Source organism: Cebus imitator, unplaced genomic scaffold (genome assembly GCF_001604975.1).
Source record: "Cebus imitator isolate Cc_AM_T3 unplaced genomic scaffold, Cebus_imitator-1.0 Scaffold54, whole genome shotgun sequence".
Lineage (NCBI taxonomy): Eukaryota > Metazoa > Chordata > Mammalia > Primates > Cebidae > Cebus > Cebus imitator.
In genome coordinates, this window is record NW_016107369.1 from 4,167,736 (window position 1) to 4,193,651 (window position 25,916).

The following is a 25,916-nucleotide window of genomic DNA, read 5'->3' on the forward strand; positions in this document are numbered from 1 at the left end:
CTGTTGTCCAGGCTGGAGTGCTGTGGGGTGACCTCGGCTCATAGCAGCCTCAGCCTCCCAGGTTCAACTGATTCTCCTGCCTAAGCCTACCAAGTAGCTGGGATTATAGGTGCTCACCACTACACGCAGCTTATTTTTTTATCTTTAGTTGAGACAGGGTTTCACCATGTTGGCCAGGCTGGTCTTGGACTCCTGACCTTAGGTGATCTGCCTGCCGCAGCCTCCCAAAGTCCTGGGATTATAGGTGTGAGCCACTGCGCCCGGCCCGACTTTCTGTTTTAGCTATTGAAGAAGTCCTTTGTCAATCCAGTTATGACTCTGTAGGTAATCTGATTTTCCCTCTGGTTGCTTTTAAGATGTTCACTTTATCTTTGGTATTCTGTAATTTCCCTATGATGTATCTTTGTATGGATTTATTTTCATTTCCTTCTGGAGATTCAGTATGCTTCTTTAGTTTAGAAAGTGTGCAGTCATTATCAACTCAAACGTTGTTTCTTCCCCATTCTCTCTCTTGTCTCTTGGAAATTTTGCCAGGTATCTACTAGGCCTTATCTTTCTACTCTCCATGCCTCTTCAGCTGTCTTCATATTTCCCATTGCTTTCTCTCTCTGTGATACATTCTGGGAAATCTCCTCATTTATCTTCTGGTGAACTAAAGTATCTCTTCATCTTCTGTTTAATTATATGGTCAGCTTCTCCACTGAGTTTTTTATTTCAGTGACTACATTTTTAATTTCAATGACTATATTTTTTATTTTCAGAAGTTGTTTTTTTTTTTTTAATCTACCTGTTCCTTTTTCATGGTGTCCTGCCTTTTCCATTATTGTTTCTACTCCTTTAGCTTTCTTTATTTGGAGCACAGGCGCATCCACATCAACCCTGTGTAGAAGTCTGAAGTGCTTTAGCAATATCTAAAATTGTAATATCTAAAATTAGAAGACAGATATAGTGGATACATTGGAGGATAGATTGATAGAGGAAGCTTTGAGTCAGGGAGAGCTGCTGAGGGGTTATTTCAGTGGTTCAGGTAAGAGAAGATGAGGATTGGACTGAGTCAGTAGCAGAGGGAGTAGTAGAGAGGATATTTGAGACAGAATTTGGGAGGCAGAAGCTGGAGGACTTGGTGAGCAATCGAATGTGAAAGGAATAAAGGAGAAAAGAGAAGCAACAATGATTCTGAGGGTTATAGCTTGGGCAGCTGGAAGGATGGTGGTGCCATTGACAGAGAAGGGACACAGATGAGGAAGAACAAACCTGACTGGGGGTTCCATCATGAAGCTGGTTTTGGACACAGTGAATGGGCCTTCAGGTGGAATGCCCAGTGGATAGGCAGACTTAAACGATCTAGTACTTGGCAAAGAAATCTGGGCTGTACCTATCTATCTTAGAGTTAACAACATATATATTTTGATAGTATCAGAAGCTGGAGAAGGATCTTGATGAAGCAAGATTGTCCAGGGAGAATATGGAGAATGAAAAGGAACAGAGAAAAGGGTGGAGCCTGTGGAACATCAGCATCTAGGGTGTATATGTTTTGGCAAAGGTCTGGAAAGCTCTGCTGAAAAGAGAAAATTCTAAGGATGGCTGAAGATGTTTGGTTGGAGAGGAAGGAGGAAAACCAGGAAAAAGTAATATTGCCAAAACCAAGAAAAGTTTTAAACAAGAAGGGAATGGTCAATAATGGCTATGAAGTCGAGCCTGAAACGTTGGACTTGGCTGTTGTGAGGACATCAGTTGTCTTGTGGAATCATTTCCTGGGGATGAGGTGGGGCAGAAGATAGAGTGTAGTCAGGAGTGCATGAAGCTAAGTAGACAGCTCTTTCTAGAACTTTGGCTACACACAGAAAAAGAGAGATGGGTTGATAGCTAAAGGTTAGAGGTGTGGGAAGTGTGGTGGGACTCAAGCTGAGGAAAGGCTTTTGTTTGCTTTAAGACAAAAAAGACCTAAGCTCGTTTGCAGGCCAAGGGTGAAACATTTGAGAGGAAGAAAGCTGCCAGTCAGTTCTTGGATCATCTTGGCTTTGCCCTTTCCAGAATCGCCTTTGGATCAGACAGACTTTGCGCTGCTTCCAGCGAAGCTCTTTCCTCCCCACAGATGTAAGACTCCTGCTCCAAATTGTCCTAAATCCAAAAGATAGGATCTGTTAGAGTCTTTTATTGTAATTCAATCCCTAAATATGTAACCAGAAAATTATAAGAAAAACTTTTCCTGAAGGAACTTCAAAGACTACTGTTAAGGAGTTTACTTGCAATGGAAACAAACCTTCTGGTTTCAGAAAATCTTGATTATGCTATGTCAGGTTGATCAGGAAGGATTTTGTGTGATTCTGGAAGAAGCTGGAACAGTTTTGGTGTTTTGAGGAGGTAGCTACTTGAATCCTAGCAGTTGAAAGATCAGTAATACATCTTTCTATAAAGCTCTGTCTTCTAGCCTGATGAATGAGACTTTAAAAATATTAAATTAGGCCAGGAGCGGTGGCTCATGCCTGTAATCTCAGGACTTTGGGAGGCCGAGGCAGACTGATCATTTGAGGTCAGGAGTTTGAGACCAGCCTGGCCAACATGGTGAAACTCCGTCTCTACTAAAAAATATAAAAATTAGCCAGGCATGGTAGCAGGTGCCTGTAATCCCAGCTACTCAGGAGTGTGAGGCAGGAGAATTGCTTGAATCTAGGAGGTGGAGGTTACAGTGAGCCAAGATTGTGCCATTGCACTCCAGCCTGGGCAACAGAGCAAGACTCCGTCTCAAAAGATTAAAAATAATAATTAAATAAATAAAATAAGAATATTAAATTATCCAGCATTAAATGATGTAAAATGGATTGAGATGAGTCCCATCTCCCCTTCACCAGGCTTACAAATGGATGTTTTTCCATCCCAGATATACAAACACAAGATAGAATAGCAGAGCAGTTAGGTTTGCTCTCCAGCCACACTAAACTTTGTGAGTGGATTGAGTATTATGAGAACATCTTTCTGTTTAGGTTTGTTTGGGAAAATGTGGTTTTTAAATTGTAGATAATATAGTATCTACTACCTAGTTCTTGGTAACCGTGCTCATTTATAGGCGTGGCAGACTAGAGATAGATGAAGGAGGGAAGAGAATTTCCTGAGTCTGATTTTTAAAGAAAATGTACTTGTAGCTTGCCAGACCTTTGCCAAAACATATGCACCCTAGATGCTGATGTTCCACAGGCTCCACCCTTTTCTCTGTTCCTTTTCATTCTCCATATTCTCCCTGGACAATCTTGCTTCATCAAGGCCCTTCTCCAGCTTCTGATACTATCAAAATATATATGCTGTTAGCTCTAAGATAGATAGGTACAGCCCAGATTTCTTTGCCAAGTACTAGATCGTTTAAGTCTGCCTATCCACTGGGCATTCCACCTGAAGGCCCATTCACTGTGTCCAAAACCAGCTTCATGATGGAACCCCCAGTCAGGTTTGTTCTTCCTCATCTGTGTCCCTTCTCTGTCAATGGCACCACCATCCTTCCAGCTGCCCAAGCTACAAGAAAATTACATGTTGTAATCTTAGGAGGCAGATTTACATGTAGCCATTTCCAGAGTAAAGAGATATTTTCTTATAAAGAAATCATTAAATGTGCAACAGGTTTTTTTCTTTTTACCTCCAGAGGTTAAACAAATTGGTAGCATGAAATAGTGTCTGCTTTAAATTTCTTTAAAGTTATTTTGTAAAACTTAATATCCACAGGAATATAACTGTTAAAAAGTTTACCCCAGGGACAGAGACATACAAGGGAGGAGAAATTTCTCAAAAAAATGCCTCAGAAAATAAACTTTCTGACCTGAAGGGAATTGTCCCCCAAAAAGCCCGTGGGAACTAAAGTGACTGTTTACTTATGTTTATGATATTTAAGCAAGTGTTATACTGAGCAGTGGTTGTGTTGAAGGTTGTTGTGTATTTATTCTCAGTTTGTGTGTAATATTACACTTGTTCTGGCTAAGATTATACACACAAACAGACAGCCTGTTAGTGAGAAGCCTTCGTGATGTTTTGAATTGGTTGAATCATCAGGGCTACTCTCACTAGCTACATAACCTCATTAGTTGAGAAGCTATCTCTGGAGGAAGTCTCAGTAGCTAAATGTTTTCTATGTTCAATAAGAGTTCCATTCAGTTGCTTATTTTTTTCCTTTTCAAAGTGCCTTACAACAAATAAATTTGTACCCAAATGCTATATTGCTGGAACTCTTTCCTTCAGGAGGCATGATGTAAAGAAGGAAATTGAGATATTTTGTAAACTATCAAAGGGAAGTAAAACGTTAACAGTAGATTAAAGCCTATTTCCTTTTGCTTTGTAGGAATTTATCCGAGAACAAGTGGAGGTAAGCTTTTCTCTTATTTGGGGGTTTCACGCAGAAGTGCCACACATAAAAGGCTTCATTGCCCCATTTCTTTTTCCTGTTAACAATGTGTTTGTGCATTAGCTACTCCAGACCACAGGAGGCATCCAAGGGATCCTGCCACTGACTGTCCAGAAGGTGCTGGCATCCCAGGCCTGCCATGGTAAGCCCTTTAATAGAGCGGCGATCGAGCACCTCTACATGCAGAGCCCTGGTAGGGGTGCCGGAATTATGAAAGAAGCAGAAGGCACATTTCTCACTTGACTCTGAGAATACAGTTTAGATCAAGAAACTGAATATACATTTAAAAATCACTTTTACTAAAACAAAATCCAAGCACACAAATTTTACTATAATGCTCCCTGACCTATATGAATGGAGGAATTACTTCTAGAGGAGATGCATTTTGAGTTGAATTTTGAATGAGCTGAGGAACATGGATTCACATCATGGAAGGGGGAATTCACTGCAGGGAGAGGAAACAGCCTGTGCAGAGACACAGAACAGCAACAAGTTGGTTATATGAGAAGCGGCGAAGAGTATCAAGAAACTAGGCAGGTAAGAAAGAACAGGAGCCTAGAAGGTCACAGCAGAACTTTTGGATTTCATACAGAGGGCATTAGAATTAGCAAGTGTTCTTTTTTTTTTTTTTTTTCAAATTTTCTACAATACTTTCCTCACTGGATAACCAACGTATCTTTTTTTTTTTCATTTTGTTTTTTTATTTTTTTTTTTTCCCAACTTTTATTTTAGGTTCAGGGAGTACACATGCACTTTGTTGCGTGGGTGAATTGCGTGTCGCAGGAGTTTGGTGTACAGATTATTTTGTTACCCAGGTAATGAGCATAGTACCCAATAGGTAGTTTTTCCATCCTTACCCTCCTCCCATCCTCCACCCTCAAGTAGGCCTAGGTGTCTATTATCCCTTCTTTGTGTCCAGTATGTATTCAGTGTTTAGCTCCCACTTGTAAGTAAGAACATAGAGTATTTGGTTTTCTAATTCACTTAGGATCATGGCCTCCAGCTCTGTCTATGTTTTTGCAAAGGACATGATCTCGTTCTTTTTTATGGCTATATAGTATTACATGGTGTATATGTACCGCATTTTCTTTATCCAGTCCTCCACTGTTGGGCATTTATGTTGATTCCATGTCTTTGCTATTGTAAATACTGCTGCAGTGAGTATAACACATACATGTGTCTTTATGGTAGAATGATTTCTATTTCTTTGGGCATATTCCCAGTAATGGGATTGCTGGGTTGAATGGCAGTTTGTTTTAAGCTCTTTAAGAAATCTCTAAACTGTTTCCACAGTGGCTGAACTAATTTATATTTCTCACCAACAGCGTGTAAGTGTTCCATTTTCTCTGCAGCCTCGCCAGCATCTGTTATTTTTTTACTTTTTGACAGCAGCCATTCTGACTGGTATGAGATGGTATCTCACTGTGATTTTGATTTGCATTTCTCTGATGATTAGTAATGTTGAGCATTTTTTATAGGCTTGTTGGTCATGTGTATGTCTTCTTTTGAGAACTGTGTGTTCATGTCCTTTGCCCACTTTTTTTAATAGGGTGTTTTGGTTTTTGCTTGTTGACTTATTTAAATTCTTATAGATTCTGGATATTAGGCCTCTGTTGGATGCGGTTTGCAGATATTTTCTCCCATTCTGTAAGTTGTCCCTTTATTCTGTTGATAGTTAATTTTGCTGTGGAGAAGCTCTTTAGTTTAATTAAGTCTCAGTTGTCAATTTTCGTTTCTGTTGCAATTGCTTTTACAGTCTTTCTTATGAAATTTTTGCCAAGGCCTATGTCCAGAATGGTATTTCTGAGGTTTTCTTCTAGGGTTTTTATAAAAAGATGGAATGCTTCAGGAATTTGCATGTCATCCTTGTTCAGGAACCATACTAATCTTCTCTGTATCATTCCAATTTTATTATATGTGCTGCCAAAGCAAACACCATTGAGGATTCTTGTGAACAGAGTAATATGATACAATATAGAAAATGGGGATTTGGGTGTGTGGTACACACCTGTAATCCCAGCTACTCAGGAGGCTGAGGCAGGAGGGTCTAGGAGTTTGAGACCAGCTAGGGCAATACAGTGAGACTCTGTCTCATAAACGAGTGAATGAATGAATAAAAGAATCAAAGAAAATGGTATTAGAGGAATATACTTCAGGGATCATGACAGTTACAGAATCCCCTGCAGCTATCATTGTGGTCAACACAATGGGGTCTCCAACCCAATGATCCCCTCCCCATTTTATCCTCCATCAGCCTTCTTCTCTCTTCACTTCCTGTCTTTCCCAGCTTTATAACCACACTCCATCATTAGTCTGTCTCCTGCAAAAATCCTGAAGTCCTTTCCCCTTCATCTTATCATTACTCCTTACATATACTCGAACATAGCTTGACTCTGCCCCCACCCAAAACCTCATTTTGAATTATAATCCTCATAATCCTCATGTGTCAAGGGTGGGACTAGGTGGAGGTGACTGGATCATGGGGTCAGTTTCCCCCATGCTGTTCTCATGATAGTGAGTGAGTCTTATGAGAGCTGATGGTTTTATAAGCGTCTGGCACTTGCCACTCTGTGAGGAAGGTGCCTGTTTCTCCTTTGCCTTCCGCCATGACTGCAAGTTTTCTGAGGCCTCCCCAGCCATGTGGAACTGTGAGTCATTTAAATGATCTTTCTGTTATAAATTACCCAGTCTTGGACATTTCTTCATAGCAGGCTGAGAACAGACTAATACTCCTCCATCACCAAATTTCATCATTGCCCCTTTCAAAATGTATCTTAAATGCATCTGATTCAGTCTGTCTCCTCCCTCATTCTTGCCACTGTTGAGTCCTCTTACTTAGTTCCTCACATCCACTCTTGACTCCCTTTCAAGCCACTCTTCTCTCAGCACCCAGAGGAATCTTTTTGAAATATCCCTCCGAGCATGTTGTTCTTCTCACTAAAATGTGTCAGTGATGACCCATTGCTCTTGAGATAGAAATGTAATTTTTTGCTGTGGCCCACAAGGGTTTTCGTGGTTTGGCCCCGCCTGCCTCGCCAGCATCGCATCACATCACTCTCCACTTTGTTCTTTACATCCTGGCCTGCGTTTTTGGTCTTACACTTCCTGTAGGCTAAACATCTGTCAGCCTCGGGGCCTCTGCACTGGGCTTTTCCTCCATGTGAAACACTTTTCTCTCCTTCAATTAGCCATGTCTTTCCTAACCTAAGGCCTCAGCTTAAATACCATTTTGCCAGGAAAGCCTTCCTTGAGCTCCTAAACTAGGTTTGGTCTTCTTATTATATATTTATATCCCATATTTTATAGTACTTACATTTATCATTTAAATTATTGTGTAATTATCTGCTTCATGTTTGTCTCCCCTGTTAGAGCTATTAGATCATAAGCGCCATGAGGGTGGAAATTATCTGTCTCATTAACTGCCTGGCGAAGCTCCCAGTACAAAGTATATACTTAATAAACATTTGTTGACTGGGTTAAATTATGCATAAAGGCAGGTTTAACAATATGAGTTTAGATTAGGAAGATTATTGTGGAAATTAGAAAAAAGAAGCAAATAAAGTAAACATTGTAAGGAAACAATCAGAGATTGCTATTGGATGATCCATGGAAAAAGATAATCTCACTTCACAAACCTATAAGGAGTAGGCAAAAATACTCCTCTTGCCTCTTGGAGAAAAACCCTGAAAGCAAGATCCTAACAAGTTAAGGAATGCCTCCTACAGAAATTAGAAAGAAAAGTACTCCATAATAAAAAGCTGAGAGACAGAAGGTCAGTCCTGGAGCCTGAGTTTCATCCATGGTCATAAGCACCAATTTTAAGCAGGATTAAAGCCTCATTAAAGAAGCCTAAGAAACATGTTACTTTTTCCAGATATTTGGCACTGACCCAAGGTCAGCACTGGTTTCCCACCATATACACTATAACCTTCTTGTTTTTCACTTTCATTTAGGGGCTGTTAAGTTTAATGATGGCCTGAGCTTAGAGGAGAGTTGCCGCCTTATTGAAGCTCTGTCCTCGTGCCAGCTGCCATTCCAGTGTGCTCACGGGAGACCTTCTATGTTGCCATTAGCTGACATAGACCACTTGGAGCAGGAAAAACAGGTACAGTAATGACTAATAGGAGCAGGAGGGAGCAAAGTTTATCTTCTCTTTCTTTTCTGGCTTTTACTATCCAGCTGTAATCTGTCTTAACCTTTTCCAAAATAGGGGAGTTTTGCAAAATCTGCATTGGAAGTTTCACATAAAGCCTCACCTATTTCATCTTCCAGCTCAAATCCAAATGGAGCTTAGACTGAACTGTTAGGCCACCCACATAATGGCTTTGTATTTTAAAACTTAACACAGGTACAGACTTACATATCCTGAATACCTGTGGCCTCCTGGCTCTAGGTTTGATAAGATGCAGTTCTCCCTGAAGCTACTGAAAGTTGGTAGAAGCACAGCAAATTCACTGTTGGCATGATATAGCCTCAACATCTGGCTTCTTGATAGTACCTGCTGGAAATGGTGATCTGTGACTGTAGCTGGCCATCCCCAAGGATCTCGAGTTATGGTTTGAGGATTATCAGGCAGGGACCCAAGCCTAGGGATCTCTACATTATGCTTTGGTCCTGATTACCCAGCAGCCTGCAAACTACGATGTGGATAATGCAGTAAAGGCACAGAGTGGCTTCAGTTAAGAACTTCTGTCCTTGTTACAGTCTTCAATGAAGGGGAACATGGAGAGCATAACAGGAATGCCCCTGTTGCTGCTTTCCAAAATCTTTTCTTTTGCTAACCTTTCCCTGCAAAGGAATATAAAATCTTTTCTTGCTTGGAGATTTCAGGTACTAATGTTTTCTGACTCAACTAGTTGATTTTACTTCATTAAAACCTCTTTGTTTCACAAAGAAAAATATGAGGAAAGTTTTGTCCCCATTGCCGAAGAGCTGCCATTGATCCTTAAAAAAATCTGTAATCTCTGTTGAATCTAGAAGTTAGAAATCTAAATGGATTATAACAGCATACTTTGGAAATATTTGTATGCTACCTAGATTTTCATACTGCTAATTGAAGTTATCCTTTCTTCCCATAGATTAAACCCAATCTCACTAAACTTCGCAAAATGGCCCAGGCCTGGCGTCTCTTTGGAAAAGCAGAGTGTGATACAAGGCAGAGCTTGCAGCAATCCACGGCTCCCTGTGAGCCACCATGAGAACAGAATCACTGGTCTAAAAGGAACAAAGGGATGTTCACTGTATGCCTCTGAGCAGAGAGCAGCAGCAGCAGGTACTGGCACAACCCTGACTGAATCAGCCCAGTGTCCCTGAGGAGCTTAGACAGCAGGGCTCTTTGTGTCAGTCTTTCTTGAGCAGATGATTCCTCTAGTTGAGTAGCCAGATGGAATTCAAGCCTAAAGACAGCTCATTCATTTGCATCCGTGGACACAGAAGGTTGCCATATAATGTCTACCTTTTGCTGCTTATTTAATGATAAAATTTAATGACTGATCAGTTGCTTGTTGTTTGAAGGTTTTGATTTTTGTTTTCATACAGTTTTTTTTTTTTTTTCAAGCTTCACATTTGCGTGTATCTAATTCAGCTGATGCTCAAGTCCAAGGGATAGTCTGCTTTCCCAGGCTGCCCCCACGGTGTCTCCATTGCGCCCCTCTTTTCCCTTCAGTCTTCTTCACTTCCTGTGCTGCTGCTTCACGTGCTACATCTCAGGCTTAAAGAGTTTCTCTACTTTCAGTGAAAACATTCCCTGAGGTCTTTCAGCAGGCCTCTAGTTACTTTAGGGATTAAAAACTATTGATTAAAAGAAGGACAAGGGGTCAGGCACAGTGGCTCATGCCTGTAATGCTAGCACTTTACAGGAGGCTGAAGTGGGAGGATCACCTGAGGTCAGGAGTTCAAGACCAGCCTGGCCAACGTGGTGAAACCCCGTATGTACTTAAATAGATAGATAGATAGATAGATAGATAGATAGATAGATAGATAGACAAGGATAGAACAGAGAAAATTTAAAGTCCTGTTCCTGGTTTTTTGTTTTGTTTTGTTTTCTTTAAAAACTCAGAGACTGATGTTCATATCCCAAACTAGTAAGATGGTGAAAATACTGTGAGGTGTTTTTTTTTTTTTTTTTTTTTTTTTTTTTTTTTTTTTTTTTTTTCCTTGAGGCAGAGTCTCTGTTGCCCAGGCTGGAGTGCAGTGGCGTGATCTTAGCTCACTGCAAACTCCCCCCGCCTCCCCCACTCCCCCCACCCCCCCAGTCAAGCAATTCTCCTGCTTCAGCCTCCTGAGTAGCTGGGATTACAGGCGCGCACAACCACACCTGGCTAATTTTTGTATTTTTTGATAGAGACAAGGTTTCACCATGTTGATCAGGCTGGTCTCAAACTCCTGACCTTGTAATCCGCCTGCCTCACCCCCCCAAATTGCTGGGATTACAGGCGTGAGCCACAACGCCTGGCCAAGCTTGTTTTTAAAATATAATTTTTTTTCTTTTTTCTTTTTTTTTCTTCCCAGAAAATATATTCTATCATATAAAATATGATTTTGGTGGGGGGTACTTTATAAAATATCTCTTTATGTGAAAGCACTTGTCATATCAAAACACAGCATATATTCAACCTAACCAAATATGTTTACACTTTTTCTTTCAGGAGACAAGGATTCTTTGGGTCGCTTTCAAATGGTATCTTGGTGTTACTACATTATGCCTATCTATTGCCCATATAATTTCACTTGGGACCAGGACTGATCATTCTGCAAATGCTTGTTAGGCCATTCTCAATCTATTTCCCCCCACCTTTTCACATGATTTGTGGTTAATAGGACTCAATAGAGTAAAATTGCACAGTAGGAAAAAAAAAGCAAAAAGCCAGCTGGCGATGTTTATTGCAACTGGGGTGCTATACAATTAGTAAGATGATGCAATGAGAATTTCCACTTTTGTATTTCCTGACCTGCCTGCTCAAAGTGGCTTTTATATCAATGGCATGATTTTCCTCATTTTTTAATACAGGAAACCAATTTGTGCTCATGGAAGAAAGGTTCCTTTGCCAGCAGCCTTGAAGTGAATCTTACAGGAGCAATGAAAGTATTGCATTCATTAGCGTCTGACCCAGAGGAGGTTCAGGGAAAACCTTCACTTGTTTTCAAGGGGATCCTTGTAGATTTACGTAATTGGAACCCTGAAGAACAGGCCCTACTGTCTAAAAATGGCTTTTATTCTTCTAAAGACATATAAACGGGTGTTTTATAGACGGGAAGACATGACCTTAGAAAGGAGGGAGTTTTCAGAGGATTTGCCAGGCTGTCAGGGGATCTGCCTCCAGGCCCAGTGTGGCAGCGTGGCCTCAGGGCCTCCGCCTCCCTGCTCAAGGGCTGCATGGAAGCCAACTGTCCTGGGAGTTTTTAAAATCTTTTAAGGTCAGACCAATTTGAGGGATTTAAAAAAGTGTCTCAATGCCTCTTATTATGATTTCAGAAGAGTTTGCTATATGTAATCCCAACTACCGTTTTCTTGAGAGTAGCAGAGGATTAGAAAAAGCTCTCCATGAATTATGTAACCAGGCTCCTGGCTAGCTTGACTCAAGCAATTTAAGAGATAATTATTCTATTTTCATAATTTATAAGTGTAGGGGCATGCATCAGCATAAAAACAACCTATTAGAGAAAAATATCTAATAGATTACCTTTATCACCTATTAAGGTTTTGTGTTGTTTTTAATTCAGATGCCATAAGAACAAAGATACATGTAATTTATAATGGTAATCATTCACACCTGTGCTTTAAGGTTTACAAAATAATTTTTCTCATACTTTATCTTAATTCCTTGACAGTCTGTGAGGTAAGGTGGTAGTTTTATCACCATTTTACAAAGTGGGAAATAAAGGTGGAGAACAGTCCTTTTAGGAACCTGGTTATCCCCTTTGTATAATAAAACTTCCGAAGCTCGGAGTTGTTCACTGGTTTACTGAAGGCTTAGTTATGAGAGCCAGAATTCAGACCCAGGTCTGTGTGACTTCAAATTGCACATTCATTCCCATTATTACCTGCATGCTGTCCCTTATATTTTTAATTTATTAGGAATTCGTTAGTTTATAAACTTGGTGATTCAACTTTATTAGATTCTGGTCGCTGAAGGCCTTAGTAACTTCAGAGTAAAACTTGAGAGATGAGATGTGAAATGCAGCTTTTCTTGAGAGTTCCTTTTTCTGTGACATTCATCAACACTTCATTGAGACGTGAAGGTTCCTCTGGCTGCCTCTACCTTCAAGAGGCTTAGCTTTAGTCACTGAGAAAGACAAGGAAACTAGTGATAGAATATAGTAGCTTCCTCTGGTGTTAGGGATCAGAGTCACAGCTAGTTACAGCTAGCCCTTTATTATTGAAAGAGGAGGCGCTAACAGTCCCCCTATCAAAATTAAGACTAGAGATGGCAATAGGAGCTAGTGTCAGAAAAGCTTAAGGCAAAGCATAAAGTGTAGGCTAGAATGAAGCTGGAGAATGAGGAGGGGCCTTGGGCAGCATCCAGAACCTGGCTGGGGACCTAGAACTACATGAGATATAAGAATGGAGGGGTCCTGGCAGTCAGAGGTCAGATACAAATAAACACCTGGGATCTGGGCACGGCAGACAGTGAAAAAACCAAGGCAAGCAAAATGATCAGAGCAGGAGGGGGCCCACGGCCACGTTCTTGAGATGTGGAGCGGGCTGAGGAAGCCATGCCAAGTGAGGAGAACAGATGTGACTAAGCAGTTCGTAGGAAGCCATGCCAAGTGAGGAGAACAGATGTGGCTCAGCAGTTCGTAGCGAGCCCTGACAAGCTAGCTCAGCTGAAGCTTCGGGTGGGAGCCAGTCATGGCACGGTTGAGTGAAGGAAGAGCAGTTTCAGGCACCCAGAACCAGACTCTCACAACTTGTTTTCCACCTTAAGAGCCACCCATTCCATCCAAACCCTTTGCAAAAGTCTGCTAACAGAGAGAACCTCCCAGTATACTGGCCACTCACCATCCTGCCTGTCTTTACTCTCTTAAGATGAAACTGCCTGTCAACGGTGAGATGGCAAACAGGTGGGTCCAGAAGAGGGGAAAAGAAGGAAGTCTGGAAAAACAAAATGCTGAAGAATCTGCACTAAAGAAAGCCTTCTTTCCTTCTTCCTTCCATTCCTCCATTCATCATTCAGTAAATCTTTAGTGAGTCCCTTCTAAATGTATTATATCAGAACTTGTGGGGGATATAAAGGAAAAAATATTATCACATGGCTTAGGATGTTTCCAACTCTTGGATCATTTTCACCCCAGGCCCATTAGTTATAGAGCACTCAGGCTTACCCAGAAGCATCGGATATGGTCCAGGCAGGATCCAGCCGTGTGGGAATCGCAGTGTGCTGCATGTGGGGACTCTATCGAGCCAGCCTCACTCGAGGAGCAGCCTGAGGAAGTGGGATTTGTCCAGCCTTGCCTGGCTCTGCCCTTACAACTTGCTCTTAGCTACTTCCAAAGTAAGGAATGTCCCATGATGGGCCAGGCAAACAATCCAAAAAAAGTGGCTTGGAGTTAGCGGCTGCAATTAGCAGTTTCTCATTATTCAACATTGCATTACCTCTTTTTCATATTAGTTAATGCAGAATTTTATTTTTATGTATTTCTTATCTTCCCAAACCCAGTGTTTTAGGAAGAATATTACATATAAATGATGACTTTTAGGAATCTTATCAAGTTTTTGTTTCTTCAGCACTAAGTGGCTTCTTTTCTAGGCAGGTCTTAATTCTAAATGTAACATGCCTGAAAAAACTATTGAAAGAATCCATCTCTTGAGCATAGTATTTAATATACACATCAGGCAGTCACCATCTCAAGAGTGATTAGGCTCAAGCGCTGCCCTCCGTCATGTGAGGGATGCCAAGAGACTGGAAGCTTAGACTTTAGCTCTGTATTAGGTTGGTGCAAAAGTAATTGCAGTTTTTGCCATTAATAATAATTGCCTAGCCATTGTGCAGTATCTTGCAAGAGCTCTTTGGCAAATGAAAGAATAATTCAAAGCAAAGTAGGCTAGATATAAAACACTTCCAAACCACATTTCAAAATTGCTCTTTCATGCCAACTAGGTGCATGTCTAAGGGAGTTTTTGCAAGGACAGGTGGAGAATATGATGCCTTTAAAATAATCACGTCACCATCTGGTACTATCTTTATGGCAGAGCAGTTCTGATGTAGTGTTACAGATCATGTATTTCCATGTTGGAACTGTGACTGGCAGCCTTCATTAGCCTAAAGACTGATGCAACAGATTGCTTTGCGAAATAGTTTTGAAGCACATCCATGAAATTTATGATCCTATGGGTACCAGCATTGATTTCTTTGAGGTATTTTACACTTCAGTTTTTCCTGGTATTTTTCAAAGACGTCTCTTCTGAGGCTAAATTAGGAATTTCTGTTCCTTATTCAAGTTCCAAGAATTGTGCCTCTCCTGCCCTCTACCCAAACTGGAAGATAGAAACCGTGGGAAACAGTGTCTTTACAAATTGCACTGTTATCTAACTTGGTTTATTTAGCATATTCAGGAAGACTTTCACATTCATGAAATCCTAGTTCTATTAATTCTCTCCAAGCTACAACAGTTGTTTTTGTTTGTTTTTGCTGAGTTTCTGGGTTCTGCCAGCAAGGCAGGGGTGGGAGGTGGGCATCCCGATACCAAGGCTGATAGGCAGTGAGTTGACATGGAACTTCTGTTTCCTCCTGTTTAATTCAGATTCTCTCTTTCTGATACTTGCCCCTCCTCAAATAGGGAAAGGGAGAGAGGGGAAATAGGAAGATGAGCCTCTATAGGGTTTACTTAATTGGGGTCATAAAGATTCTAAAACTATGCATTACTGCAGTTCTGTTCTAGCTGCTGTGAGAGTTGACCAGAAAGAGACAGAGCTTCTACTTATTAACCTTCATCCATCTTCGTCATGCCTGGGAAGGATGTTGGTGCTAATTTTAGACACAGAGACTAAGATGCACAAAGGACAAGTATCATAAAGCATTTTTGGAGCCAGAAACAGATTTAAGTTCCTTGCCTCTCTGCTGCTCTTACTCCAAACCACACAATTGTACCCAAGTGAATTGCTGTTAGAATTGGTGCCTTTGGAGGAGACAATTGCTCGTAATTGGTAGCTATAAGCCACTTCACTGAGAAAGCGTGGGGTCTTAGATGCTTTAAGAATCATCGACAGACTGAGCCTGAGCGAGTCAGGCTCTTCTGAGTCACATAGCTTTTAGGTCAGTGTAAAATACTGACTTTCCGAGGTCTTATTTTTTCCCTCTCTGGAAGACCTAAGGCAAATATTTTTCTCAAAGAGATATCAAAGAATAGAGGGCTTTCTCTCAGAACCTAACTCTGCACAGTGTTAATCAAAATGTGCTTATCAGATCACCTGTTCAAAGCCCACGGGGTGCTTACTTGTTAAACATGCAGATTCTTAGTGCTCCCTCCACCCACAGACACTGCACAAGAGGCCCAGCTTCAGACCTCTAGTTCCTAAATGTGGCAGAAATCTGGATCACCTGGGAGGCTTTTAGGTTAAAAACTGTCAATTACTAAAGTAGTACACATTAAGAGTGGAAACAATATGTAAACATAAACATACCAACAAAATTAGAGGCTGTCCCTCTGCTTGCCGTGCTTGGTATTATACTTCTATACTGTTTCCCTATGCATGTGCATATAATTTTGTTTTGTTTTTATGAGACAGAGGCTTACTCACTCTTTTGCCCAGGCTAAAGTGCAGTGGCCCAGTCTCTGCTCACTGCACCCTCTACCTCCTGAGTTCGGCCTCCTGAGTAGCTGGGATTACAGGTACCCGCCACTACGCCTGGCTAATTTTTCTATTTTTAGTGAAGACAGAGGATTGCTATTTTGACCAGGCTGGTCTTGAACTCCTCACCTCAAGTAATCTGCCTCTATGGCCTCCCAAAGTGCTGGGATTACCAGCATGAGCCACCGTGCCCAGCCAATATTGTTTTAATTAAATGAGTCCATATTATGCATATTGCTCTGCACCTTGTGTTTTTTCCCCAGCTTTTTTTAACTAACAGAATATAAAAATGCACTTTCTTGCAAATCTATCCTATTCTTTTAACACCAGGATCACGACTCAAATGCCTCCAGGGGTTAGGCAGATAACATAAATGAATTAAATTGATTCCAGTAGGAACTGCAGAAAACTGGAGACGTTCCATCTAACGCCATCAGACGTTAGCCAACCACAAACCAACTATTGCCACTTGGAAATGTTGGCCCAGAGTTGCCAAATTTGAGTTTTCAAGAAAAGCAAGAAATCTGAATTTTTGAAATGTGCCATCTCCAGATTTTTAAATATTGATAACAAATTCACATTAAATGCAGAGCAAACCAACCCAAATGTCTTCACTCCAGACACTGCCCCTCCAGCCATCCTTTTGAAACTTCTATTGCCGTGTATACTTAATGTTCCATGGTGTAACTGTCAGTACTTACTCAACCTTTCTCCTGTTGCCGGACACTTAGGATATGACATTCCAACTATTGCACTGAACATTCTGTATAAATCTTGTGCTTGTACAAATAATTCTAGAAATATAGGTTCCAAATTGCCCTCTAAAAGGTTGTACCAATTTATAGTCCTATAAATACTGCGTGAGACTATCCTTTTCTGGGATGCTTTAAATAGATTCCCAGGCGGTAACCTAGAGACCAGATGCAGTACATCTGTGATGAAACCCAAGTCTGTATGTGTGAGTAAGCAGAATCACTCTCAGGTGATTCTGATGATCAGAGAGGTTCTGGAACTACTGTTTTAGCCTATTAACCAGCTGTTTGGGGCCATTACCAGCAAATTGTAAAGGAAACTATACTTTCATTTGTACTTTTATATTTTTTTAGAGACAGGGTCTTGCTCTGTCATCCAGGCTGGAGTACAGTGGTACAATCCTAGCTCACTGTAGCCTTGAATTCATGGGCTCAAGTGATCCTCCCACCTCAGCCTCCAGAGTAGCAAGGCCACAGGCATGTGCCACCAGGTCTGGCTAGTTTTTTAAAATATTTTTTGTAGAGACAGGATCTTGCTATGTTGCCAGGCTAGTCTCAAACTCCAGGCCTCAAACAATCCTCCCCCCTCAGCCTCCCAAAGTGCCTGGATTACAAATGGGAGCCACTGCATCTGGCCAGTATTTCCATGTTTTATTTTTCCCCCTTAACTACAGCCCTCTATACAAACACAAAAAAGGCTCTGCTGCTGCTGTTTCAAGCAGTTGTCAGTGTGAGACAATAAATAAACCAACTATGGAACCTTCAAGTAGCTTTTATTGGCATAGCCTAGGAAGAAGTGTTGTAGCCATTTCTGAGCAAAAATTTGTATCCCAGCAAGGTATTCAGTGTTATGTTTAACACACTACTGAACCAGAAAGTTTAAGTTCCTGACACAGGCGCAACCAGGTCACTAAGAGGCTCCAAAATCAATAGGTTAAGCCCTGCTGCTCTGTTAAGATCTGAAAGGCAAGACACAGTCCTGGATGTGTGCCCTTGTTAAGGGGTGACTAAAAAGGCAGGCAGCAGTATCAAGGATTTTTTTAGGTTGACTCCTGTGCACTCCCACATTGCAAGGATGAGTTTCAGCAGCAGCACTCAAGTCTCCTCTTCCTTCTGTATCTGCCTAAGCAATCTCTGCTTAGGACAAGTGTGGTTGGTCATAGGACATGATCATCAGGATGGTAGAGTTCACTCATCAGACGGTAGATGTAGGAAGGTGCATTCCCACCGATGTTGGAAATAAAGAGGGTAATGAGCTCTGGGGGGACGTAGTCAAACACAGGGCAATGCACGCTGACCTTCTCCAGAATGTCCCCTGAAAGGCAAGCACACATGCTAAAGGTAAAACTGAGGCTCCCTCTCTCATAATTAAGTAGCATATAGATTCCAGGATGGAGAATGCAGGCATATTAGCTCCCCAAGGATGGGAAGCTATGGAAAAATGTGAACCAGAAGAGGTGACTTCAGATCATGACACTCCCTGCTTACACCTCCCCCATGCCTCTGCACAGCCCTTAGAATAAAATTCAAACTCAGGATTGAAGTTTAAGATCTGGGCCCTCCCTACCACACCACACGAGTTATAAATTGGACCACTCGCCCCCTTACTCATTACTATCTAGCCGTGTATGGCCATCTTGTTCTAACAGGCCAAGCCCCTGCACCAGCGCATGGAAAACTTTCCCTGATCTTCATATAGTAGACTTTGTTCATTCAGGACTCAGCTGAAATGTCATGTCATTAAGACTCTTCCTCAATGTCAGTTAGGCCCCTAGCCACTTTCTATCACACCACCCTTGCTTGATTTCTTCCTCATGACCTGATACTTTCTCATGTCTTCCACAATAGAATGTAAGTTCTGTGGGAAGAGGGTTTTATCTCTTTCATTCATTGTTATATCCTCAGTGCCTAGTAGAGTGCAGGATACATTGTAGGTGCTCGATAACTATTTCTTGAAGAATAAATGTTTATATAAAGGGATGAAGTCATTCAACTTCCAAGAAGAACTAGTACCGCAACTACTATGCCTTACTCTCAGCGGGTGTGTAAGGCCACCTTAGCTAAGGCTGCAGGCATAATGAGCTGAGCTGCTGCCTTTAGAAGAAGCCAGAGAAAAGAACCGCAGCACATGAGACTATCCAGGCTACAGGTGGGTTTTCCAAGTAGGAACATTTCACAGCCTGCTTCCTTTGGCAGTCAATCCACCAAAAGAACTCCCAATAGCAACTGAAAACAAGTTCATTTTCCCAAGTGATTGTTGTCTGTATCTCAAACAACATGCAAAGCCAAACACAGACAATGCTAGATGATCCAACCCCCACCATAGCCCCAACAGATCTAAAATATATTTGTCTCAACAAATTAACATGGACTTGATTAGGTCCTCAAGCACTTTGAGTTGCTAAAGAAAACAGTCCCCACAAGAAGTGTGATTAAAAAACAACCTGACAGTATTCAGGTCTACTGACCACCAAAACAAAAAGACCACAACACTCACATGCACAAACCCTGAACACACATAACACACACGCAAGCACATATGCATGCAGAGCTTCTGTACCTTCTGTGAAAGGCAGGACTTCTTCAGGAGCCACAAACTTATGAAATGAGTCTTCTTCATTGGGGAACTAGAAAGGAAAACATTTTTAGAACTAGAGACCCAGCAATTCTACTCCTAGAAATGTACCTGGAGAAATGAAAACACCTGTCCACACAGAAAACTTATACACAGATGCTTACAGCAGCATTAGTAACAAAAGCCAAAAGGTGGAACCAGCCCAAATGCCCATCAGCAGATGAATGGATTAATAAATTGTGGTATGTTCATATAATGGAATATTCAGCCTCGAAAGGAAATTCTGACATAAAAAGGATGAATTTTGAAAACATTGTGCTAAGTGACAAAAGTCAGGCACAACATGTCACATATGATTCCTTTTATACAAAATGGGCAAACCTATAGAGACAGGAGCAGATTAGAGGAGATGGGGAAAAGGAGAAAAAGGGAGAGATTACTTAATGGGTACAGGGTGTTTTTCTAGAGTGGAGAAAGAGTTTTGAAACTAGACGGTGGTGGTTGTACAATGCTATGAATGTACTAGATACCACTAAATTGTATACTTTAAAATGGTTAATTGTATGTTATATGAATTTTACCTCAATTTAAAAAATAGAGACCTAAAATAGTTGATATTTTCAAAGCAAACAGCTTCTATCACTGATGAAATGGCCCTTCACTTAGTCCCTGCTTCTATTCAGGTTACAAAGGACAGGCCTTGGAACAATAACCAAACTGATTGTATGTATGATCCTAGTTTCAACCTGCTTGGCATTTTCAGAAATGGTCAGGTGACAGGAATGGTGGCAATTATAAGCAAAGGGCCTTTTCCAACTACATACTGTCCTTACAATCTTAAGGGTATAATCCATTGAGTAAATGCAGATCAATGGAGGCCCTGGAGTGAGTTAGTTGAAGCCCCAGAGTTCAAGCCTACCCTTTGGCTTCCTCCTTTCTGCTGGCTTCTAGCTGGAGACAGACAGACATACCTGTGGGGAAAGTTTGAACATAGGTGCACAGACGATGAGTGGGGTGGAATGGTGTTTTGCTGCCAGTGCCAGAGTGTGAGTTCCTGTCACAGCTCTCAGGGCCCCATTGGCCAGGATGGTCTTTGTGCCAATGATCACCTTTGGAACAAGAAGAAAAGTGTGAGCCATCCTGGGGTGGAGCCTTAAAAGGGCCATTGGCCACAAAAAACTGAATGCCCAGGCCTCAGAACTGGCATCGTGAGGGGTCACAGACTGGTAGAGGGGAAGGGATCCTTGGCTCAGTACAAGTTCTAGCTTAAAAGTGGGTTTCCAAGGAAAGAGTGGATGTAAAATGGAACAAGAAACTGCAAAACCTACTGTTCTTAGTCCCGTATTTTCTGGAAATTGAGATGCCGCACCTTCTGAGAAGCCAGGAACCTTTTCATTCACTATCTACAGCTGCCAAGCTCTTTGAGCATAAGGCAGGAGCCCTGTAGCCGATCACTAGCAACTGACACTCTTGCCTTAGTGCTATTTAATACTTCATTCTTTTCAGTGCTTCAACCAAATTTAGAGGCTACTCCAAGAGAGGAACAATGATGCAGAAAAAGGGAAAAGAAATTCAGTTAAAAAAGGCCCAAGTATGTACTTTGAAAGGTGCTAGAAATTTTTCTCTCTCACCATGGGTATTACAGAAGGAGATAAAAATCAATATTTTAGAAACATAATCTTCATGAATTCAATGTAACTCCAAATATACTCACCTTGTTGACTCTTGACATAACAGCAAAAATGGCAGCATCAGTCATGACAGTTGTCTCAATACCTGCTTTGGACAAATTGACAGCCATTTCATGACCCTGCAATGGAAGAGAAAGGCCGATTCTAAGAGAAAGAGTGAGAAATAATGAAAAGTGCCCTCAAATGTAACTGGGTCTGGAGAACTGTGTGATATGGGCATATCCAGCACTTAATATCCAACAGATAACTCATTTTTTGGACTACCATAGCTCTGGTAAACTGTAGGGAAGCCCAAGGGAAGCTAATAAATGTAATACTCCACAGCAGCACTAGAGCGGCCACAAAACTGGAAATACAAGATGCTTGTATAATAGAATCAAGATTGCTGACAAGATAGCTCCTGGCTCTTTATTCTACACATCCTGCATCCTTAAATATTTCCTTTTTGAGACCAATTATTTACTTAGGATTGAGTGAGGTCACACCAAGCATCAGTCATCCCCAAGGTAATTTATCCTGTTTTGATTCCTAAACGAACCAACTTATCTTTCCTTGGACTCACCAGTTCATCTACTTTTATTTTATTTTATTTTTGAGACAGAGTCTAGCTCTGTCACCCAGCCTGGAGTGCAGCAGCATGATCTTGGCTCACTGCAACCTCTGCCTTCCAGGTTCAATTCTCCTGCCTCAACCTTCCGAGTAGCTGGGATTACAGGCATGTGCCAGCACACCAGGCTAATTTTTTTTTTTTTTTTTAAACGGAGTCTCCCTCTGTCTCCAGGCTGGAGTGCAGTGGCGCAATCTCGGCTCACTACAACCTCTGCCTCCTGGGTTCAAGGGATTCTCCTGCCTCAGCCTCCCGAGTAGCTGGGACTACAGGTGTGCACCACCACACCCAGCTAATTTTTGTATTTTAGTAGAGACCAGGTCTCACCATGTTGGCCGGGATGGTCTCAATCTCTTGACCTTGTGATCCACCCACCTTGGCCTCCCAAAGTGCTGGGATTACGGGTGTGAGCAACCGTGCCTGGCCTAATTTTTGTATTTTTAGTAGAGATGGGGTTTCATCATGTTGGCCAGATTGGTCTCAAACTCCTGACCTCAGGTAATCTGCCAGCCTCAGCCTCTCAAAGTGCCGGGATTACAGGCATGAGCCACTGTGCCCAGCCCCAACTTTCTTAAACCACTCTTTAAGAATGTTCACAGGATGAACAACTTGAAAATTCCCTTAATGTTTTACTTTTATCTTCTCAATGTCTCAAAGTCTTGCTTATCAATTCAAGCCTGGAATGGCCCTACCCATCCCTTGTTTATTTCTTCTTCGTTTTTCATTTTTCATAGCAACTCCAGCAGTCTTCTTACCTGGCAGAAAGGAGCACACTCTGCTACAATGACATGGAATTTCCTCTTTCGGGCAGCCTCTTTGAGGAAGGCCTCTACAGTTCGGGAGAAGCCAATGGTCATAATCACCTCGTTGGAGTGAATGTGCTCCAGAGCCTGGGCTGCGATGTTTTCCATTGTCCCTTCTGTAAGAACAGTTTTGCAAGGAAAATATGAAACTGCTCGCTATATCACAAACACATAACGAGTGTACGGAAAAAGATGTCTGCCCTTCACATGCACTGCCCATCTAGCAGACCCTGGTACCACAGGATTAATGTGCCTAAAGTGAAATGTCACAATGTTGCCCAGGCTGATGTTGAACTCCTGGTCTCCAGCAATCCACTCACCTTGGCCTCCCAAAGTTCTGGGATTACAGGTGTGAGCCACTGTGCCCAGCTGTCACAATTTCTTTCTTTCTTTCTTTCTTTTTTTGAGACAAAGTCTCACTCTGTGGCCCAGGCTGAAGTGCAGTGGCATGATCTCAGCTCACTGTAACTTCCACCTTCCAGGTCCAAGCGATTCTCATGCCTCAGCCTCCCGAGTAGCTAGGATTACAGGCATGCGCCATCACGCCCAGCTAATTTTTGTATTTTTAGTAGAGATGGGGTTTCACCATGTTGGAACTCCTGACCTCAAGTGATCCTCCTGCCTCCGCCACCCAAAGTGCTGGGATTACAGGTGAGAGCCACTGGGCCCAGCCCACAATTTGTTAGAAGCACCACTCCTCAGGGATTTTCTGCCTGCCCTCTTCCAGAAGTGCCCCTACCTATCAGCCACCTCTCTGTCACTACACAGCTCATGACAAGTGATTCTGAAGACAATGAATTCAGCCAAGGAATGGCAATCTGGAAAATCCTAAAGTGCTGAGAATCGGGTAAACAGAGCTTCTGCCTAAAAGAACTCTTCCTCCAAAAGGTGGCCACAACACTTCCACATGAGAGAATGGCCAGAGAAGAAAAATGGGGGAGGAATTTGGGAGCAGCTTCTTCATACTCTGATTATAAAAATGAGTATCTGCAGGTCACTTGGGCCACAATGACAAGGAAGATGGAGGTATATATTGTAGTGTGTATAAAAATTCAGAGATAGTGAAAGAGGTCTATCGACCTTGGTTCTCTAGGGAGTTCATTTTCTTTACAATGAACATAAAGCTCTGTCATAATAGAGTCTCTGCCACTTCACAGATTTGCAGTCTATCAAGAGTTGGTCTGTAAGGAAAAGTAGAGAGGGTTACTTTCGTCCTATCACCTGTTCCAACATTTCCTTATCAGTAAGGAGGACAAACTTCTGAGAACCAGAAGACTGATGATCTCCCATCTCTGCTAATGAACAACCTTCAGGGGCTTCTGTTCCCTTATTTGCCTGTGACCAGTCCCATCTTCGCAGCGGTCAGGCCTCTTACCCAGCTCCACTAGCAGCTCATTAATTGCCTCAATGATGTTGGACTGGAGTTGGGCATAATGGAAGCTGAAATCCTCGTTCAGGCCTCCGGAGGTCAACAGTTTGTGTAGGGACTCCTGCTGATCACTCTCATCGCTGCGTCCATGGAGTCTATGGAGGCAACAAGACCCAAAGAGAGAGGTGGGGACAAGGAGTGGTAAGGCAGGTAACAAGGGTTGCTCAGCTCCAATAAAGTCTCCGAGCAGGGAGAGGGGCCCGTGCAAGGTGTCACTGGATCCAACCTGGGGCCCAGGACGTAAGCCTAACCTGCCATACTCCTCCCGGATAATCTTGAGCACTCTCCGCACCATGTTGCCCACAGTGGTCTCGGAGGGCTGAGCAGCCGTCATCCTCCTGCCCTCTCTGCGGATCAGCTCCATCAGCTCCCCTACAGTCCAAAAGAGAGAGGATAAGAGCAGCCAACGCGAAGTGAGGCCTCGGAAACTTTCAGCCTTCGGATCGCGAACAGACAGGTGCCGGGTTCGCCAGCGGAGGCAGGCGGGCCTCACCCGCGTTGTTCCAGCGGTGGTCCGTGATGATCTGGCGCAGCAGCCCCAGGGTATCCCGAGCCATTTCCTCTGAGCTGCGGGGCCCACCACCCCGCTTCAGGATCTCCACGAAGCTCTCGATCCTCTCTGACAACTCTGAGCTCTTCGCTGCGGCTCCAGGCATCTCTAAGGTAGCTGCCTTCCGCCTTCAGCGGCGGAATCCACACCTGCCAGACCACACAGTTTACACTTCCGGGGCCGGCGAGGTCGGCTTCCGCTGTGAGGGGAGGGGGGAAACCTCAGGTTTGAGAAGAGGCAGGCCACGCCTCTAGTTGCCGCTCTCCCGCCCCCTTCCTCTGTCTGAGCCAATCAGAGACGTGGGACTCGGGTCACTCAGTTCCAACCGGGCGTCCCCGCGCCTCCGGGGCTGGAGGACCGGAAGCGGCCTTTTTTGGCTCAGCCGAAGGTGAGCAGAAGTAACCCATCCGGCCTATAGAGGGTGGCTGGTCCCGTTGCTATGGAAGCAACACGTCTCTAGGCGCCCCCCGACCACGATTTAAGGCTACACTGAAGAAGCTGCGGCTCTCCTTCCTGGCTTCCCAGCTCGGGGACCGCCTGGTGCCCTGACACTGACGCTCTGAATGCGTGTCCAAGGTCGGTTGCCCCTTGGGCAGACGCCTCATTTTTGTTCTGTTACATTACTTGGTACTGTTTGCGCCTGTGTCTAGTAGGTTCACGTCTCTGAAAACAAGGACCATATCTTTTGTTGCTTTTGTATTCTTAAGGCCTAACATGTCTAATAGAAGACGGCAGAATTAGAGATGAGGAAGACTACCAACCATTAAGGAGATTCAAAGTGGGAGCCAATGCAGAAGCAAAGATGAAATCCTCCGATTTGGACAGAGTTGTCTTCCTACAGAGAGGCCAGCGAGTATAACATAATACCAAGAGTTACCATTCACCTAAAGCTTACTGGATGTTAGGCACTATGTGAATTGTCTCAGTTAATAAAGTCTGAAATAGGTCCTCTTATCCCCATTTTACAGATTGGAAAACAGACCCACAGAATTTAAGCAGGTAATAAAGGGATGAGTTCATACTTAAATCCAGGACTATATGAACCCAAAGTCTGTGTGTAATAGAAATCTCTTATTTCCTTAAGATAAGTTCTTCAAAGTGGAATCCTTAGGCAAGCACATTTTAAAGACTTTCGTTACAATTGACAAATTGCCCTCCAAAAAGATTATGTCAATACCAAAGTTAGCCAAAGGCAGTACAAAGAAAAGAAAATTACAGATCAGTATCTGTCATGAACATAGAGGCAAAAATTTGCAATAAATTACTAGCACATCAAATCCTGCAATACATAAAAAAAAGAAAAAAGAATAATATGTAATTACAAAGTAAAA

At 42.5% G+C, this 25,916-nt stretch overlaps 2 protein-coding genes and 1 non-coding gene across 10 annotated transcripts in view; 1 reads left to right on the forward strand and 2 right to left on the reverse strand.

The window, feature by feature from the left end:
* Nucleotides 1–9,886, forward strand: part of MLH3 (mutL homolog 3) — a 33,994-nt gene extending 24,108 nt beyond the window's left edge. For 4 of the 7 annotated variants that reach the window (XR_005200294.1, XM_017528632.2, XM_037738538.1 and 1 more), the window contains 4 exons: nt 4,325–4,348; nt 4,451–4,529; nt 8,341–8,492; nt 9,466–9,886. Coding sequence is in view for 6 of the 7 variants with exons in the window: in XM_017528632.2 (XP_017384121.1) it covers nt 4,325–4,348; nt 4,451–4,529; nt 8,341–8,492; nt 9,466–9,585 (375 nt within the window). In the remaining variant the exon portion in view is untranslated. The remainder of the gene's footprint in view (nt 1–4,324; nt 4,349–4,450; nt 4,530–8,340; nt 8,493–9,465) is intronic. The other 3 variants (XM_037738535.1, XM_037738534.1, XM_037738536.1) reach the window with 1 other exon arrangement.
* On the reverse strand, nt 6,217–6,323 carry LOC119471277. The gene has a single exon (XR_005200313.1). It is a non-coding gene; the product is annotated as a U6 spliceosomal RNA (small nuclear RNA).
* Nucleotides 9,887–17,686: 7,800 nt separating the features above from the next.
* EIF2B2 (eukaryotic translation initiation factor 2B subunit beta) lies at nt 17,687–24,808 on the reverse strand. Of its 2 annotated transcripts, XM_017528635.2 has the most exons (8): nt 24,529–24,808; nt 24,287–24,407; nt 23,982–24,130; nt 22,559–22,722; nt 21,220–21,315; nt 20,477–20,614; nt 19,491–19,557; nt 17,687–18,245 (listed from the first exon to the last, which is right to left on the reverse strand). In XM_017528635.2, exons 1-8 carry the CDS (start codon nt 24,689–24,691, stop codon nt 18,088–18,090), a joined length of 1,056 nt encoding a protein of 351 aa, XP_017384124.1. In that variant the 5' UTR covers nt 24,692–24,808; the 3' UTR covers nt 17,687–18,087. The 2 variants fall into 2 exon arrangements, with proteins under 2 accessions (XP_017384124.1, XP_017384125.1); XM_017528636.1 differs by lacking the exon at nt 20,477–20,614 and having other exon boundaries at nt 24,529–24,770.
* Between the last annotated feature and the right edge of the window lie 1,108 nt (nt 24,809–25,916).

Excerpts from the sequence above, each read along its gene's own strand:
- EIF2B2 (XM_017528635.2), bottom strand. The coding sequence starts at position 24,691 with ATGCCTGGAGCCGCAGCGAAGAGCTCAGAGTTGTCAGAGAGGATCGAG. Across the intron at positions 19,558-20,476 it reads TGTTCAAACTTTCCCCACAG|TTCCCCAATGAAGAAGACTC; the intron begins GTATGTCTGTCT and ends TTTCCTTTCTAG. Across the intron at positions 18,246-19,490 it reads AGTCCTGCCTTTCACAGAAG|GGGACATTCTGGAGAAGGTC; the intron begins GTACAGAAGCTC and ends CTTGCCTTTCAG.